At 39.1% G+C, this 20,109-nt stretch overlaps 1 protein-coding gene across 8 annotated transcripts in view; it reads left to right on the top strand.

The window, feature by feature from the left end:
* The first annotated feature begins 1,197 nt into the window (after positions 1 to 1,197).
* AGTPBP1 (ATP/GTP binding carboxypeptidase 1) overlaps positions 1,198 to 20,109 on the top strand; it is a 131,661-nt gene continuing 112,749 nt past the window's right edge. For 7 of the 8 annotated variants that reach the window (XR_013994386.1, XR_013994387.1, XM_081065354.1 and 4 more), the window contains exons 1-2: positions 1,198 to 1,324; positions 19,127 to 19,191. Coding sequence is in view for 6 of the 8 variants with exons in the window: in XM_081065354.1 (XP_080921480.1) it covers positions 19,160 to 19,191 (32 nt within the window). In the remaining 2 variants the exon portion in view is untranslated. Of the gene's footprint in view, positions 1,325 to 1,381; positions 1,509 to 19,126; positions 19,192 to 20,109 lie in introns of those variants that run through there. The other variant, XM_081065353.1, reaches the window with a different exon arrangement.

The raw sequence follows: 20,109 nt of genomic DNA, 5'->3' as shown, positions 1-20,109 counted from the left end.
AATTATGGCATTTATAAAATGTCAATCTCTTGTTTATCTGAGTAAAGACATCTGCCAAAGACAAACTGCAAGAAGTTCGTGTGGTGCACCTTGTATCACTTTTTGAACCACCTTCACACCTGCTTAATTTCGTTTAAACATGATGATAACAAAACCAGAACCCCACAGCTCTCAATTTATTTCCCTATCTGGTTTACATTCCTTACCAGCTACTATAAACAGCAGCAAATACAATCCATGCTCTAGGAAAAAAGTAAGTGTATTTATTAAAAATATATTACAATACGTTTATGTGCAGTCAAAACTGAAGGGAATGTATCAGTATTTAATCTTTCCGAAACATTACTTTGGTTCAGATAAAACATTCTGTCTTTGCTTTCAGTGGACAATTTAGCACTGCCACTTCCGTGACTATATGTAGGCACACTACACAAAGGCAAAAAATAAATCAGCATGCTATTTTGTTCGCTGTTGCACTCGGCATCTAATTTATTGAGGTTTGGCCACCGGGTGCAATTTCATTCTTCTCTGAAAGCCCAGCTAGGGAAACTGCATGTTTTCTCCTTGAGGTCAGGAAAGCACTCAGTGTTACCGCGACCCCCAGGGACTGATGCTACCCGGTACCGCGTGGGGAGAGTTAAGAACCGCTTGCCGCTAAAAGCTTCCTCAGAGGATGGGAGCTTGATGGTAATGAGGGGGTGGGCGCCGGCTTAGTTCCCGGTGACGGCGGGGGCTCCAATTGGGAGAGTACAGGAGAGTGATTTGCGGAACTTGGGGGTCCGTCTGGGAACCCGCCCAGTTAGGATGGGCGGCGGCTGCAGGGGCCTAGGGCCCCGGGAGCGTGCAATGCCCCCTCCCAATATTTGGCCGATCCTTCCCCACCCTACCCTTCCAACGCCGGCGCGCGCTCCCTCCTTGCCCATGCGCGCTCCCGGCCCCACCCCTGCGCGTGCCCCTTCCTCTCACCTGTGCGCGCCACCCCCCCGCACGCGCGCAGGCGCGTTCCCGTCTCCCCGCCTCCAGCCCTGCGCGAGCGCGCGAGAAGGCTGGCCGAGGCGTGTGGTGGGCGGGGCGCCGCGCTGACGTTGCTGGAGATGCCGAAAGGTTCCGCCGCCGCCGCCGCCAGCGCCGCCAGCGCCACCGCCGCCACCGCCACCGCCGCCGCCGCCGCCGCTCCCACCTCCGCCGTGTCTGCCTCCGGAGTTTGTATGAAAACACCCAGGCTGCGGGAGGCGAGGAATCCGCGGTGCGCTCAGAGAGCAGGCGGCGCCCAGCCGGGTGGCGCGGCTCCGTCCAGCCCCTGCCGGCGCCCTCCTCCGAGCGGGTGAGCGCCCCGCCGCGGTCCGCGCGCCTGGCCGGCCGGCCCTCCGCCGCGGCTTTCCCGCCCGCGCCGTGCCCCTCTGCTCTCCCCCGGCCGCGCTGTCCTGGGGGCAGGACGAGCGGGAGAGGAGTGACTCCGGGCCCGCCCCAGCCTGCGCCCTGGGACCTCTCCGTTCCTCACCTGACAGGTTGTGTAACGCGTGTCTCGGAGGGGTGGACCTGGGCTGGAGGGAAACCTCCTGATGGGCTGGGGCTTTGGAAAACGCCCCTTCCCGCTTCCACCCGCGAGCGCTCGGTCGCCCTCCTCCCGCATCACCGCGGAGGGTCCTCGGCGCGGTGTCCGAGCCTCGCAGCCCCGGTGCCCTGCCCTTACCTTCGGGCCCCGAGCGCGCGTAGCCGCGGTGCAACGCGGAGCAGAGCGGAGGGGGCTGCGGGCCGGGGGTGGGCGCGCAGCCCGCTTCCCCACCCACCCCAGTGCACAGCCCAGCACCCACCCTATAGGGGCGCCGAGCTTCCAGGTGGGAAGGGTGTGGTTTGACGTCGCCGATGGCTAGGTTTGCTTTCTCTCAATGGGCGGTTTGGCCTGAAATGTGTTTTCTGTTTACAACTTGTCGCGTCGTGTGTTTGATTTGAACTTGAATCAGGTCGCTGTAGATGACAGTGCAGAGTTTTTGTACAGCCTTCCTTCCTGAGTTGCGGGTTCTTAATTACAAGTGTTCAATTCAAGGACTCCTGCAAGCCTTACGCAAAGGCATGCTTGCCTCCCCACCCCCCTCAACTCCCTTTTGTCGTTGAACCCTTGTTAGTACGAATGTACTTTTGGATCGGTTGGTTACCTTTCCCGAACATGGCCCATTACAGAATTGAGTTTTAATACATCCTAGTATAATTGATGTGAATATTGAGAACTTCAAGCCCATTTCTCGTTTCAGATAGCTTGCATAAGTACCTGAAGGTCTAGCAAGGCTGATGATCTAATACGTTTTAACACTTAGAGGAAATTTGCTTTGGCATTATTAATTCTGTGTGGATGTTTTTTTTTTCCCTTCAGGTATTCAAAATTGTAGCGGTGTTGATAATGCATGACAATTTGTGGTTAGAAAGAACTTTAACAGTCTTCTTGATTACTCATTTTCATTTGTCTTTTGTGTCTGTGTTGTCATCTTCATGTAAATTGAGCTGTCACTTTCTTTTACCTCTGGATTCCTCTTCTATAAATTGTCTTTTTCCCTGAGAAAACCAGAAAGTTATTTTTGTAATTGTATTGTTGAATGTTTTCAGTTCAGTAGACCAAAAAAGTAGTCGTTTATTCAAGGCAGTTTAAATAGTGCATATTTTAAAACATGTGCCAAAAGTTAAAACCAAAGCAAACTCTGGAAGATCTATAAGCATGTGCTCTGTAATTACTGTGACGTAGTTACTGGTTTCTTATTCACTCCTTTTTTCTCATCCTTAAGCAGAGTTGTAATATGACTTGCTCAGTTTCCCATTCCACTTTTCTTGAGTTAAGCTCTAGAGTGAAGTTATAAGTTCATTTTTAATGACCTCAGCACTCTGCCTTGAATTGCTTCGACACATTTTCAGAATTGTCATCTCACTCTGAACTCTGCAATGAAGGGGGTAGAGTTAGTGTTACCTTGTAATTAGACAACACTGCAAAACATTTAAATGTATTAATGTAATTAAAGCTTTTGAAGAAGCAATTTTTATGAAGTTTTTCCAATTGATTTGAAGCATCATTCTTTTTAGAACAGTCTGGCTTGAATCCTACATAAATGTTTTATCTCCAGTAGCAGAGGGAAAGAGGTCCAAAAATCGTGACATTATCTAATTTGTATTCTACAATTTGGTGTTAAAAAAAAAAAAAGTCTCCTCAGTATTTACCTTCCAGAACCCGCTTTTCTTGCTAGAAGTCCCTCAGGACCTGGAAGTTGCATCAGTACCTGGAAGTTGCATCAGTACCTTGTATCCCTGAAAATAAGACCTAGCCAGACCATCAGCTCTAATACGTTTTTTGGAGCAAAAATTAATATAAGACCCGGTATTATTTTAATATAAGATTGGGTCATATATAAGACATGGTCTTATTATAATATAAGACCAGGCATAATATAATATAATATAATATAATATAATATATATAATACTGGGTTTTATATAACATAATATAACATAACATAATACCATGTCTTATATTTTTGCTCCAAAAGTTGCATGAGAGCTGATGGTTCAGCTAGGTCTTATTTTCAGGGAAACACGGTAGTAATGGATGAACCTGTCAGAAGGATCTCTGCAAGCTGGAGCTTCCTTTGGGCAATGGGTCTTGGTATAAACAAAAGAAATTGTTTGGAATGGGCAGTGAATTTTAAACTTTATATATTATTGTTGGTTACACTGCCTGTATTCTGTAGTGTAGTGGCTAAGAGGTTGGACCTCAGAGCCAGAGTGGCTGGGTTTGAATACTGGCTTTGCTTTAGAAGCAAGTTATTCATCCTCTGTTGATCATTTTTTCTCAATTCCAAAAATGGGATAATTGTGGTTATACCCTTAAGATGATATTGAACATTAAATGAGCTAATACACATAAAGTGCTTAGCCTGGCACATAATGTGTTTCCCCGAAAATGAGACCTAACCGGAAAATAATCCCTAGCATGATTTTTCAGGATGGCATCCCCTGAACATAAGCCCTACTGCCTCTTTTGGAGCAAAAATTAATATAAGACCCGGTCTTATTTTCAGGGAAACATGGTAGTAAATGATCAGTAAGTATTATTACAGCACTGCTTTTCTTTAGTCTTTCAAGGGATGTAGTAAGCTGAAGAAGGACTTTGGAGCATTAGTAGTGCAGATTAATTCCACTAAGACCCATTTGCTCCTTTGGGGATCAGTTAGAGCTTAGTCTTACTGTCCTGCTTTGGAAGCATGTAATTTAGTTTTAAATAGAACAGCTGGACCCTGAGCAGGGTGTCCTGAGATGCTGCTGGAGAGCTGCTGAAGTATCCCTGTTTGTCCCTTCTGGCATAACCTTGGATTGTCTCCCTCGTGGTGGTGGTGGCTGCTATTTTAATCCCTTGTTTTTAAGTATGTGATTGCATTTCTTTGTCATGTGCTGCTATGAAAATATTATCTATTAAACAAACTATTGATGGGTATGTATATACGTGTTTATCTGATCAAGATAATGTATTCCAAGATATACAAAATCATTTTCTTTTAAGCATTCTTTTTGTTTTGTTTTCTTCGTTATTGATATTACATAGAGGAGATTAGTTTTGATTTAACATTGTGTTCCTTTTCAGATTGCACGTAATTGTCCTAGTAAAGTTTTTTTTTTAATTAATGATTTTATACACTTCTTGTTCTTGGTTTGCAGGGATCTGATATTAATACTCTGTTAAATGAGATGTTTTAAAACTTTTAGTCTCAGGACCCTTTTATACTCTTAAAAAATTATTGAGCACCCCAAAGAGCTTTTGAGTCTTCTCTCTTTTTTCTTACTCTGCTAAAGCTGTGTCAATTTTGTTAATGTTTTCAGAGAACTAACTTTTGGTTTCATTGCTTTTCTCTATTTTCTATTCTCTATTTCATTTATCTCTGCCGTAATTTTTATTACTTCTGCTAGCTTTGGATTTAGTTCTCCTTTTTCTAGTTCCTTAAGATGTCAAGTTAGGTTGTTGATTTGAGATCTCTTCTTTCTTAATGTAAGTGTTTATAGCTATGAATGTCCCCATCAGCTCTGCTTTCTATGCGTCCTGTAAATTTTGGTATGTTGTGTTTTTGTCTCTTAAGTATTTCTAATTTCCCTTGTGATTTCTACTTTGTCCCATTGATTGTTTAAGAGTGTGTTATTTAATTTCCACAAATTTGTGAATTTTCCAGTTTTCGTATTTCATATCTTCCTTTATCCTGTTATGGATGGAGAAGTTGCTTTGTATGGTATCTATATCTTTTTAAATCTATTGAGACTTCATTTGTGGCCTGACATATATGGTCTATGCTGGAGAATGTCCCATCTGCACTTGAGAAGAATGTGTATTCTGCTGTTAGGTAGAGTGTTCGCTATATGTTTGTTATCTCTAGTGGGTTTATTGTGTTGTTTAAGTCCTCTGTTTCTTACCTTCTTTCTGTTTGTTCTATCCATTATTGAGAATGTGGTATTGAAGCCTCTAACTGTTAGTGTAGAATTGTCTATTTCTCCCTTTAATTCTGTCAATTTTTTTTAATTGTCACTGGTCTCTTTTATTTGTTTATTTGTTTGTTTTAAATTTTATTGGGGAATATTGAGGAACCGTGTGTTTCTCCAGGTCCCATGAGCTCCAAGTCGGGTGCAGGTCCAGTTGCCGTTTTCAGTCTTTAGTTGCAGGGGACACATCCCATAGCGGGAATTGAACCGGCGACCTTGTTATTGAGAGTCCCCGCTCTAACCAACGGAGCCATCCGGCTGCCCCTCCAGAAGCTCAGGGGCAGCTGGTTGTCTTCAATCTAGTTATGGAGGGCGCAGCTCACTGGCCCATTCAACAACCCTATTGTTCAGAGGTCGTGCTCTAACCAACTGAGCCATCTGGCCGCCCCTAATTCTGTCACCTTTTGCCTCATATAGGTACTTTGATGGTCTGTTATGTGTGTGAATGTTTATAATTGTTATATCTTCTTGCTTTCTTGAATCTTTTATTAATACATAGTGTCCTTTGTCTATTGTAACTGTTTTTGATCTAAAGTTTATTTTTGTCTGATATTAGTATAGCCACTCCTGCTCACTTTTGGTTACTATTTATTTATTTGTGTGAAATATCTTTTTCCATCCTTTCACTTTCAACCTTTTTGTGCCTTTGTATATAAAGTGAATCTTGTAGAGAGCATATATTTGGATCATGTTCTTTTTTTTTTTTTTTTAATTCATTCTGCTAATCTCTGCCTTTAGATCGGAGAGTTTAATCTATTTTACATTTAAAGTTATTATTGATAAGGAGGAACTTCTGTCATTTTGCTATTTGTTTTTTACATGCCTTATAGCTTTCTGAGTTCCTCATATCTTATGTATTTTGATTTTTATTGGTATAGTAGGAGTTGACTTTGGCTGTGGTACTTTCCTTAAAACAAACAAACAAACAAAACTTAAACCATTTTAATGAGTCAGAGTCATAGGTTGGAGGCAAGGAAAAGGTGTGTTTTAAGGTAAGAGTTTAATCTTATCTATCACCTATATATTTCTATATTTAGGAATTCTGACATTTGTTTAAGTATAAAAATGTCATTTTGAATCTGAGTTGGGGAAGAGTTATTTTAGATAAACTAAATTGAAGTATAGTGAGATACCCCTCCCCCAACAATATGACCCTATTATTTTTAGTATAATTAAAGCATCACATAGCAGAACTAATTAAACCTTTTATAAATGCCAGAACATCTTTTGTGGAGTAGTCTGAATCATCCAAACTTGTGTTTTTAATGAGGATGCAAGATGAGGAAATGTAAACTGTATAGCCTTTTAGTAGGTTTACTCTTACCCGCATTTTTGGATAAAATTAATGACAGTAATAAATGTGAAATAAATTTGCCTGTTTGCAGATTGGGCTAAAATGTAAATTAATCATTGAATGTCATGAGTAAGGTAACTAGAAGAAAACGTCTACCTTAGTATAGTAATTTAGAGTAGGTTAATAAACACAGACCATGTTTAGTGTATGTATTTCTCTCTTAGTTTAAATGGTAATAATCTCTATCTGTCTGTTGTTGGGAATGTTATTCCTCTTTACCTCCTTCCCTCAAAGTTTCTCATTTTTTTCTTTAACAATGTTGCCAAGGGTATGGGCATATTCTTTGGGATTTTTCTTTCTAAATACTTAGGGTTTGCAATTTTCCATCACATTGACATAGCTGATGTGAGGGGTAGTAGCTCCCTTATGTTCTTGGAAAGTAATTTCTTCCTTTCAGATGGTGAAACAATAGAGAAAGCCAACGAAAGATGATGCATTTTCCAGGTAGGTGTTTTTCCATCTCTCATGGCTGAACCAGCTACTCAGATCTTTAATTGTGGTCTTTCCCTAGTTACCCACACCCATTCCAACAGGAATATCTAGTATTTAATAGCAAAGTTTATCATTGTTGATTAGAGCAGTGTTTCTCAAATGCTTTTAGAGTGTAAGCTTTTTGTGTAATGATATCTTTTTTGTATGGAGACCCATTTGTAAACAGATGAGAGTAAAACAGTGAAGTTGTTCTGGTTGAATGTGAACTGGACCAGGGTGTTTAAGCAAGGCAAGTCAGAAGGGAATCATCTTTCCTCAGATTGTATTTAAAAGATTTAGATGGGACTTTGGAGTGTGAACAGTATATGTTCCTTTGCATTTTTTTTAGCAGTTTGAATTGAAATAAATTTAAAAACACGTATACTTGAAGTCTTTTTATATTTAGAATATATAACTTTAGCTTTGGGGCTGTGTGTCAGAATTCCTTCTAGGGCTTCTTTGTGGAGTAAAAATTAGGGCAGCTTATGTATATGAAATAATGATGCCTGGGACTGGCCTGGTGGCTCAGGTGGTTGGAGCGCCTTGTTCCTAACGCTGAGGTCGCCGGTTCGATTCCCACATGGGCCAGTGAGTTGCGCCCTCTACAGCTAAGATTGTGAACAACAGCTCTCCCTGGACCTGGGCTGCTGTGAGCAGCTGGAGGCTGCTGTGAGCTGCTGTGAGCTGTTGTGAGCTGCCGTGGGCTATGGTGTGCTGCCATGAGCGGCCGGTGGCCAGTGTGAGTGGCTGGCAGCCTGCAAGAGCTGCTGTGAGCGGCTGACTGACGACCGACTGCCTTAGCCAGAGGAGAGCAAGGCTCATAATACCAGCATGGGCCAGGGAGCTGTGTCCTATACAACTAGACTGAGAAACACCGGCTTGCACTGGAGTGGTGGAAGAGGCGAAGAGAGGTGAAGAGAAGGGGGGAGGTGGAAGAAGGGGGAAAAAAAAGAAATAATGATGCCTGGTGTATGTGCATACTTATTGACTTGACCCATGGGCTTGATTTAAGGCTTAAGCTAGTGAGAACTGAGGGTTTCAGTTTTTAGATTCCCTGGGCTCAGGAGCTAATACTAGTTGAGGAAAATCTAAAAAATTCAGACAATCCAAAATTTGTACTTTTCCTGAGCTAGAGTATACAAAATTGTTTGCCTTTCCTTATGTGTGGGCTAGCTTGAGGAAGTTGATTTTGCTAATATAATTTTCTGCTAAGGTCAAATTCCCACATTTAATTTTAGTACAAATCATCTTTAAGTATATACAAGTCAACTCATATAGACTCCCCCATTGGTAATGTATGCTGTGGATTTTTAGGTGACAGCATAGATTTTTAGTGCAGATTTCTTTCTTTTTCTTAAACCTCTGTTGTATAAATAACTCAGAATACATCTCTCAAAGACCCAGGTAGATCAGAAGTTTTGCTTTTGTGTAAAAGGGTATAGTATTCTATCATGGGAAGTAGGCATTGAGATCAGAGGACATAAGTCCCTAACCCTAATTTAGAAATGGTTGAATTATGCAAGTTCCTGGCTATGCATAATTGGTATCCCTTCCTAGTTAAAAAAAAATAATGTCACAGATTTAGCTAATCTCTGAGGATATTGTACGATTTCCCTCCACAAAATTCTTTATTGAAAAAGAAGACAGTGAAGATTCCGTTGTAGAGAACAAAATCTACTTTAGATACCTTAAGCAGAGAGGGTTTATTTACCATACGGTAAATAGCTTAGAGAATTGTAGGGATGTATCAGTATGGTCCAATCAGGGGATAGAAACCACACAGTAATTTAATAGAGAATGATTTATATAAAGAATTATTGACTATAACGGGATTGCAGCAATGAGGGATTTATCAGCAAGAAGTAAAGATAACTAAGGAATATAGGGATAGCTGATACAAAGAGCAGTTACTACTCCCAGGGCTGAGATAGACTGACTCCTCCTCCCCCATTGAGGTTTAGACCTTGTTGGAAAAGTACAAGGTCAAGGCAAGTAGCTGTGGGTTGCATTAGTAGAATTTGCTGGATATCCACCATCTAGGGTGCCAGGAAAAGCTCTTTATGGGGAGGTGTCTCACCAGAGGCACTGTGCTACAAAACTGCCTAGCCTCCTGTTGGAGAAGCTGCACGTGCTGCAGGAGCCTGTTTCCGGAGAAGCTATCCTCGTTGCAGAAGTGGATCCTGGAGAAACCCTGTCTGCTGCAGCCAAGTGAGCACACTGGAACCAGAAGCAAAATCCTTTTCTCCTGCAATATCTTTCCAGTGCCCTCTTGACAAAGCTGAATATCATATCAGGTGTCAAAGAAATGGATATTATAAAAGGGCATAAATCAGTTTTCACAGAACAGGCAAAAGGTGAATGTGGAGATGAGGGGCAATAAATCAGTGTCTGGCACAGGTATTAAGTGGTTTACGGAATTGTTCTGAGATCTAAAGAAAGAGACTATAGGTTGAGCTTCAAGGAACAACTTCCAAAACCTGCATAGAACTGAGAGAAAAAGGGAGGTATTTCTCCTCTTATGACTAAGAGGCCTCCTGTGTAATTGCAAAATTGCTCCTAGATCTTCATTGCTAGAACACACTGCTCTTTTAAAGTCAGGAAACTTGTGGTCAGGAGGCTATGGTGATGACGAATCTCCTGCTGTACTTACCAGCTATAGAACCACACTGGACCAGGACCCTTTCCGGTCTACACCAGCCCTGTCTATGAGGGACTAGATAAGCCTTTCTCAATCGTTATACCCTAGAGGATCCATGACATAATGTTAAGGTCTCAGGGAACAACTCCATAAAAATTATAACATCTACAGCTGTAATATTAGTTTGGACAGAAAGGTTAGTTATAATAATTGTTCTTATCACCTCCAATTTAATCCATCAGTGAAGGAGGGATCTTTTGTCCTAAATGGTATGAGATGGGTACTATCTGACACTGGTCAGATGAGATTGACAGCAATTTGTTCGTTGTTCGTCGTATATATACAACCTGGGAAAGGAACATACTGCATGCCACATGGGGGTTACACTTGGGAATAGAGTGAACCAGACTCAGGGTTGATGGGAGGCAGGCTTTGTAGTAAAAAAAGGACGAAGCGACCACCCTCCACCCCTTCACTATGGGAGGATGTGATTAGTTTGTTTGGATAATCCTGAGAGCTGGAGAGGGACTGAAACTAGTTAGGTTTAGGACTGAATGGAATACAACTAGTTTGGCTGATAGTGGAAATAGCTGGATGAAGAGCCTTTCCCATTGGACGCACATATGGCAGGATAGGGAGAACTTTCATTAGGTCTTTGGGGCCCTGTGAGTCTCAAAGCTGTCAGGGCAGCACTTGAAATTTTAGGTCTTATAATACAGTACTCCCAGTAATGATTGCTAATGCTCTTTTGATAGAGAATGACATTTTTTCTGTGCATCTGATTCTTTCGGCCATCTAATTAGTCTACCAAGGGATATAAACTCTGATGTGAGTTAGTTATGCAGATAGAAAAAAATAGGTTTTCCTTTTCTTAAATTGCCTACTTTATTCACTTATTTATGTTTTACTTTATCCAAGTAGGCCTAGGAATCTTACCACGTATTTTTACTATAAAAAATAGTAATAAAGTGTGGTTTGTGTATGTGGTATGTGCAAAAGTAGTTTTATTTTTATTTAAAGCAAACAAAAAAGACTTTAATAAACCTTATTTGAGAAACAAACAGGTGATTAACTTAGTTTAACTTTCTTTCACGAATTTTAAGTACTCATATGGTAAAGGTAATACATTTCTGTTAAATAACTGGCTTCAGTTTTTTTTTAAGATAGGCTTGATAGACAGTTTAAATAAATATTGTAAGAATTTTTTTTTGTAATTTTTTATTGTGGTAAAATATATCTAGCATAAAACTTGCCATTTGAACCATTTTTAAGTTCATAATTCAGTGGCATTAGTTACATCCACTATGTTGTACAACCATCACCATTATGTATTTCTAAAATTTTTCATCACCCCTGATAGAAGCTCTGTAATTACCATTAAACAATGACTCCCCATTCCTCCTTACCTTCAGCCTGTGGTAATCTCTTATCTACTTTATATCTCTATGAATTTGCCTAGTCTAGACGTTTCATATAAATGGAAGCAAAGCACATAATATCTGTTATTTTGTTTCTGGCTTATTTCACTTAGCACATTGTTTTCAAGATTTGTTCATGTTGTAGCATGTATATGAACATTCCTTTTTATGGCAGAATAATATTCCACTGTACCTATATACCACATATTGTTTGTCCATTTATCTGTTAGTGAACACTTGGGTTGTTTCTACCTTTTGGCTATTGTGAATAATGCTGCTATGAGCATTGATGTACAATTATATGTTTGAGTCCCTGTTTTCAGTCATTTGGGGTATATAACCGTAGAATTGCTGGGTCATATAGAAATTCTATGTTTAGCTTTTTGAGGAACTGCCAAACTGTTTTCCACAGTGGTTGCACCATTTTACATTGCTGTCATCAGCGTACGAGAGTTTTAGTTTATCCACATTCTTGACAATGCTTGTTATTTACTGGTTTTTTTTTGTATTATACACATCATAGTAAGTATGAGGTAATATTTTGATTTTGATTTGCATTTCCCTAACGACTAGTGATGTTGAGCATCTTTTTGTGTGCTTATTCGCTATTTGTACATCTTTGGAGAAATGTTTTTTCAAGTCTTTTGCCCATTTTTAAGTTGGGTTGTCTTTTGGTTGTTGAGATTAGGAGTTCTGTATATATTCTGAATATTAAACCCTTATTAGATATATGATTTACAAGTATTTTCTCTTATTCTGCAGGTTGTCTTTTCACTTCTTTATAATGTCCTTTGATACAGAAAAGTGTTAAATTTTGAAGTCCAATTTATATTTTAAAAGGTTTTATACAATGTATTTGTTATTTTTAAAACTAAAAATAATTAAATTTTCTCTTTCATATGAAACTTATTTTTGCTTTCTTTTGATGAACTTGAGATAACCGTTCACAGATTTCTCTTTCAACTGACATGAGATGATTTCCTCCTTGCTCTTGATGCTTGTTAAACAACAAAAAAATTCCTTACATAAAAAGTTGAAAACTTGCAACCAGATGTTCATTACTTTCCTGTGATTTGCAGGACACTACTCTTTCACAGAAATCCAGAACTTTTTTAGGGACAAATCAGTAAATCTCATCTTGTGTGCATAATCATACGAAAGCACATAAAATTCTTCCTCCTCAGAGTCAAGTTCTCAGCCTGAGCAGAAGATTCAGAGAAAGACTTGCTCATTCATTTTTACACTTGTGTGAAAAGAAGGGAAAATACTGCTTAATTTTGCTTTATATTTTTTACCCTCTAGATTAGCAGACTCGAGACGTGCAGATATCCTTTTTAGCTCTTGAGCCCAAGCAGCAGTAGGAACATTTTATGATTTCCTTTTGTCACATGATTTTTTTCCTAAGGATCTTGTCACTGGAAGTCAAAATATTTTCTCTTAAGGCCTTGCAGAGAGTTGTTCAATTGTTTCATGTGATAACAAGTGCTTGCTAAGTTGGCTGGTTTCAGCAGCCATTTTTCATCCTCCTAGCAGTTAGCAGAACCTGACTCACTGTGTGAAAATACTCCTGCAATTTACCTTTCAGCTCTGACACCTGTTGAGAACTCTGCTAAGCCACTGGATTTCTGCACATAGCAGTTTTATGTATTCTCTGTTCAGGTTTTTTTGAATGAACAGGTTTTTGTTTAATGAAGTTGATCATTTTTTATAGCTTCAAATAGAACTTTTTTCATTTCCTCTCCCAAAGCTTTTGACACTAGTACCTCTCTGTGAAGAAAACACTGTGTTGTAAAGTCAGGATTTTTGTTTGTTTTCTTTGTCTGTTTTTTTTTGTTTTTAAAACAAGAGTGGCAAATCTTTATTGACGGGACTTTGTTAGTACAAATGCCAACATAGTTCCTCCAAGACGGACCTTTTGTTTCAAATAGGAGGACACAGCATTAAATGTCCTGCCCTGTGGTAGCTTTGGGCAGCATTCTGTAGCAAAAATGTTTTCTTGATTTCATGCTTTTCAAATCTTACAATATTTATAAATATATAATACATATATAGAATATAATCTTATAAATATTACAATTGAACTCGTCAATCTGGATAGAAAAAAACTTGTTTTTCTGTTTATTACATAGTTATTTAGCATCATGGAGCATGTCAACATGTTGCTTTATCTTACTGTAGAACTTTAAAAATTTCTCTTACAGCATGTCACATAAGCATTTTATGCAGCATAATTTTGCATTCTGGCCTTATTGGGTTCTCAGCAGTTGGGTGACTTTCTTTCCCTTTTATGGTCAGTAAGTTCTGCTACTATGTAACTTGCTATCTCAGCCTTTTCATTGTATGTAATTTTTTAAAATAAAAGCTTTATTATGTCTGTTTTGAGATTCAGTAGTACTTTTAACTTGTCAATTGGCTATAATTTGTAGTTAAGTGTCCTTTGAATATTGGTGGAGCCATTGCTGCACTTGTGAAGTTGTTTTCCACAGACAACACAAAATGGAATAGGACAACTAGGATTGACAGCCTATGTGTAAACCCATTGATAAGTAGTTTTCATTGTACAGATGGTGTTTTGTGTGTGTCCTTGTTGCACTAGTTTAGAGAAATGACTCACAATATACAATTCCTCATTACTTAATCTCACCACAATTGTCCACTGACATTTCTCTTGTACCTTATCCTCAAAATTTGCCACAGTGGATTATCAAGCATATTTGTAAAACACAAATGTTAATATGTAAGACATAAGGGCATAACGAATAACTAAATGAGAAAATCACAAAAAGTCTCTAAATTTCACAGTATAGGTCCTTTGTAATTTATTTAGTCCAGGTTTTAAACTGTTCACACCAACAGCAAAGCATGAGGACTGAGGGCAACTGGGGATAAAGATTTTTTAATTAAAATGAAAATTTCCTCTTAACTTTTCATTAGATTTACAAAGCTTGTTTGCTGCTATAAGGCAGCGAGCAGTGGATAAGAGGTCAGGGAGGCAATTCGAAAGGGAGAGGTTGATGATGTTCATCCTTGCCCTGTGCCATGAAGCCTTCAAATGTCAAGGCCAACTTCAACCAAACGCACACGCTCCCGTTGTGCTCTATCACATTTCTGACAAAATCAGTGGGTACTGTGAATGCTGTCATTGCTTGGTGCACAAAAGTTAAAAACAAATCTCTCCTTAACAGTAAGCTCTGAAAGAGCTCTAGCAACAGCTTGTGGACCCCAGGCTGAGAAACCCTGGACTGGACTACATAGCCTGGGAGCCCTGCATACACTGCTGCAGAAGAACTAAACGTGTCTGTCATGCTTGCTCGTGGAATCAGGTGGCCTTTGCCTGACTTTCAGTCTCTAAATCTCTCACAAATGATGAGATTGAAATTGGTGGATTGAAATCATATTTGGAGCCCCCACTGTGGGCATCTGGGAAATACATTTTTTTTTTTAAGTTCTCAAACTCCTGTAATATGGGAAGACACACTAGAGGGAAATTGGGATTGTATCAGTGTACCATATCTACCATATTGAGGAATTTTTAAAAATGAAGACTTTCTTACTCGTGTGTAGTAAAATTTTTGTCAAAACGTGTCTTATCTTTAAAGCATCTGTTTGCTCATTCAAAGATTTATTTAGCACCTGCAATGTGCTGGCACTGTTGGATAGTACTTGGGAGGCATTTAGTGAGCAAAATAAAGATTTCTGCCCTCTTGGAGCTTTAATTCTAGTGGAGAGAGATAGATAATAAACAATACACATGTTTAAATCAATTGGTTTACAAGGTGATTTAAAAGGGTCAGAGTGATCACCTAGAGATATTAGCTATTAAACCATGTGACTTCGCGTGTGGATATATCAGGAAATTTGAGCTGCTACCACTTTTTCCTCAAAACCTTGAGGAAATGAAGGTACCCATTAAGGTTACTTTTGTAGTCATCGATGGTGATAAGCCTGTAAGGGTCTGGGATGAATTTGATTACAGGATTGATGTATGTGGGGTGATGGGTTATATATGGTCCATTTGTAAGGTTATAAACTAAATTGATCATTTCTTCAAAAATTGGTTTGGACACCTGTTAACATGTAATCAGTTAGTGAGTAGCACAATTTTGAAAATATTCAGTTATTTTTCAATCATCCTGTATTAGAGGGTGGTAAGTGCTATGGAAGAAGACAAAGTAGATTCAGGCAATGGGTATGGTAGGGTCTTGGAGGTGGTCCACAATATTAAATAGGATGGTTGAGCAAAGGGAGTTTGGGAGTACCTGGTAGGTCATTGGAATATCTGGCAAAAGAACATGGACAAAGGCACAAAGGTGAGAGTGAGGCATGTTGGAGGAAAGCAAGGAGGCCCAGCCACTGCATTCATAGCAGCCTTAGCAGGGAGAGTTATGGGTAGGAGATGACGTCAGGGAGGGAAGGGCTGGGGTGTGTACCTAATGCTGTGGAAATAGGCAGCTTGCAGGGCTTTGAGAAGAGTGGTGACAAGATCAGCCTAAGGTGTTTGTTTTTCCTTTGTTTCTTTTCTACTCTTTCTTCTTCCCCTCCCTGGCCTCTCCCAGGTTATAAAAGGATCAAGCAGGATGGTGTGTTGAGAATAGACTGTAGGGGGCCAAAGGTAGAAAAGAGAAGTTAGTTCCTTGGCCTGACTATGGAAATAGACTAGTGAAAGTGATCAGGTTATGGATATATTTTGAAAGTAGAATTATCAAGACTTCCTGATGGGTTGGATGTGGCGTATGAGACAGGAGGAAATAAAGGTTTTTGACTGAGCACTTGAGAGAGAGAATTATCTTTAATTACTGTTGGGAAAAGCTGAGGTTAGAGCACGCCTGAAAGGAAAGGGAAGGTCAGGAGATCAGTTTTGGGTATGCTGAGTTTCTAATATTATTAGAGATCCAAGTGGAGATGTTGAATAGTTAAGAGACTGGATGAGGTCACCAAGTAAGAGACTAGACAAGAAAGAACTGAGCCCTAGGCATTCCAGTAAAAGAAGCTTAGAAGTGGCAATGGGGTAGGCAGAAAACAAGAGTATGGCTAAATGAAGGAAGCATTGCTAACAAGAGGGAATGATCAGCTATATCATGTGCTGCTGATAGGACCAGAAAGATGAAGAATGAGAATTGACAATCGGATGCAGTAACGTGGAGGTCACTGGTGGCTGACAGGAGCAGCGTTGATGGACTGGTGTGGGGCAAACCTGACTGGGATATGCTTAAGAGAGAATGAGAAGAGTGGACTTGTTGACAGTGCATATAAATAACTCTTTGCTTTTAGGAGGGGAGAAATGGGACAGTGGCTGGATTCGGGAAATGGGAACAAGAAAGCTTTCCACCCCCAAAGACACAGAAATAACAACATGATTTTATGGCGATGAAAATGACCCAATAAATAGGAATGAGTAGATTATATCTAAATTCCATGATCTGCTATTTAGTTATTATATACTCCCTTACATACTTTGAACTTATTTCTTGCTTTGCCACACTTGGTTGGCAAAGCCACAAACTTGGTGAAGTGCAGCATTTCTGCTTTTAGGTGCCTGCTCTTTTCATGTGACAAACAAACGTTCACAGCAAAAAGAAGGGTTTTGTTTACCCTGAGGCACTCTGGTCTCAGGCTTCAGCAATAAAAAGTGACTGTAAGGGACACACTGGCTTAGCCCTAGGATAATGGGGATGAGAATTGACTTTTTTCTTGAGGAGATCTTAAGTCCCAGAAAGCAGAAATTTTTGAGGTTGTTGATTTCTCTAGTGAAGATTATTTACCCAGTGCTCTATGACGGATGAACATTTTCCACAATGGTAAGGCATGGGGATATTGAGATAAGTTATTTGCAATTACCAAATTTTAGTTAGCTGTTTAACAGTCTCTTCCTCTGTTGTTCTTGGCATTTCCAATTCCCCTAGTTTTGAGTTTTCTGATTTCTGGGCAGAGTGCCCTCCTCCCCTTTAGTTTTGCTTTTTGTCACTGTGGACTCCAACATAACTTTATTTCTCTACTGTCTATTTTAATCTAGTCCTGGGAGGGAGAGGAGAGAAATGCCTGTAGTTAAACTATTATTTTCTTCTGAACTGGAAGTTTGAATCATTTCTTAACTATTGAAATAGAATTGGCTATGATGTAATTACCCAGCGTTAACCTTTGCAACTCAAAATTTCCAGTACACTTTTCATGGGATGTGCTGCTAATGTAGTTTAGAGGAAGTTATACCACTCAACAAGTAGAAGTAACTTAACTTCTATTTATGACAACAACAGCACTTCTGAAGACACATAGGATTTTTTTCCCCTTTTTGAATACATAGTGACTCTTAATTTGAAATTGGAAAAGTTACTTTGATTTGTAGTTACTTAAAAAAAAAGTCAATTGGGGCGGCTGGATGGCTCACTTGGTTAGAGCATGGGCTCTTAAAAACAGGGTTGCGGGTTCAATTCCCACATGGGCCAGTGAGCTGCGCTTTACTCAACTAGATTGAAGGGACTGCTCAGTTGGTTAGAGCGTGAGCTCTCAACAACAAGCTTGCCAGTTCAATTCCTGCTTGGGATGGTGGGCTGCGCCCCCTGCAACTAAAGATTGGAAACGACGACTAGACTTGGAGCTGAGCTGCGCCCTCCACAACTAGATTGAAGGACAACGACTTGGAGCTGATGGGCCCTGGAGAAACACACTGCTCCCCAATATCCCCCAATTAGAAAAAAATAAAAATAAAGTCAATTGAAAGAAAGAATAGCAATTTTTAAGTTTCTTATCCACTTTAAAAGTAGTCCATGGTATAATTTTTTTACCTAATTTTTATACCTAATTTTAAATGTCTGTTTCCTTTTATAACTGAGTTAATAAAAATGAAAAAAATCATGTGTTTTGTTGAAGGAAAAATTCTTTGTCATTGAAAAAAAATATCCAGAATATCTATATCTTCTAAATATATTATGATGAATAGTTTGATGTCTGTTCTTTTGCATGTTTGTTTTCATTTAAATGTAGCATTACTAAATATAGCATAAATAGGTGATTAATTTGTTGAATTCGCAGTCATGTCTTTACATTTCAGTGATGACACAAAATTCTGCTTCAGTAAGCATTGATGTGTAAAATTAAAAGATCCCCAGAGTTCTTTTGGGTGAAGAGTTGCAAAATAAATCTGAAAAATGATAAAATTTTGTGAATCAAGATTTAAGGTTTTAAAATGTATAGTATGTACTTTGTAAAGATGAAATCTATGTTTATAGAAGGAAGATATTAAGTACATTAAATGCGATGATGTTATAGAAGGTTTTTACTCTGTCTAAATATTTTTTTATTAATTAAAAGAGTTCTCATAAAGACATAATCATACATATTTACCACTATTTGACTACTGTGTGAATGGTGAACAATAAGTCCACTAATCACAGGGCGCTGCGGTTGGTTTAACTATTTTAAGGAGGCATATTAGAACAGGAAGGATAATTTGAACTGTCTCAAAAGAAATCTTAACACTAGATCATAAATTGTATTATACTAGGTTTTTATATTTTTGTAGCTCCAGAATTTGATAACATTTTACTGGTTGATTTTAGGTAATAGACACATATTGCACATTGAAGTGACTTGCCAGAAACACATAAAATTCTAGCACTCTCCTTTGGTTTCCAGTGTTATCTTGTGTTACCCATAATAAAAACTTCCAGTTTGTATAACCTTTATGACATCGAACATTTGGAAAACAGAATTCTGTGTTTAATACTACTTTTTTTTTTTTAGATTATCTGCAATGGTGAAATGAAGTAACTCAAGATGAGCAAGTTAAAAGTGGTATCAGAGAAAAGGTACTGTAATTCTAAATACCGATATGTATAAATTACAAAAATAATACATGAATTATTTGAAATTCATTACTTAAAATATTTATGTTTAAATAATAGTATGTTATACAGTTGACGCATGAACAACATAGGTTTGAATTGCGCAGGTCCCCTTCATGTGGATTTTTTTCAGTAAATACTTACACTGTTTTCGATCCACAGCTGGGTTTCTGCTGATGCTGAGGGACGACTTGATCTATGCCAGTTTATATGGGGGACTTGAGTATCCACAGATTTTGGTGTCTGTTGAGGGTGCTGGAATTAATCCCCAATGGATACTGAGGGACAACTAAATTTTTAGGGAGTCAAAAGGGTGATGTTAGAACTGACTCTGGGTGGTGAACACAAAATGTAATACATAGATGATGCATTACAGAATTGTACACTTGAATCCTATATAATTTTACTAACCAGTGTCACCCCAATAAATTTAATACCTAATAAAATTTAAAAAAGAAACACATGCACACACACACACAAAGTTATACATGAATTTTCAAGTGTGTGGGTGGGGAGTTGGTGCTTCTAGTCGCCATGTGGTCCAGGGGTTAACTGTATTTATATTATTTTGTTAATATTTAACTTTTCAGTTAAAACTGGAGTCAGCAAACTATGACCCCTGGGCCAAATCTGGCCCACATCTTGTTTTTGTGTGACCTATCAGCTAAATGGTTTGGGGAAAAAGACTAATATTTTATGACACATGAATATTATATGAAATTCAAATTTCATTGTACATAAATAAAGTTTATTGGAACAGAGCTGTACTCATTCATTTATTGTCTGGTCACTTTTGTACCTCAATGGCAAAGTTGAGTAGTTATGACAGAGACTGAATGGCTCACAGTGCCTAAAATACATACTGTCTGGCCCTTTACAGAA

The sequence above is a fragment of the Rhinolophus hipposideros genome, assembly GCF_964194185.1.
Source record: "Rhinolophus hipposideros genome assembly, chromosome: 11".
Lineage (NCBI taxonomy): Eukaryota > Metazoa > Chordata > Mammalia > Chiroptera > Rhinolophidae > Rhinolophus > Rhinolophus hipposideros.
Note: the sequence above shows the minus strand (reverse complement) of the source record. Positions and strands in the feature narration are given on the sequence as shown.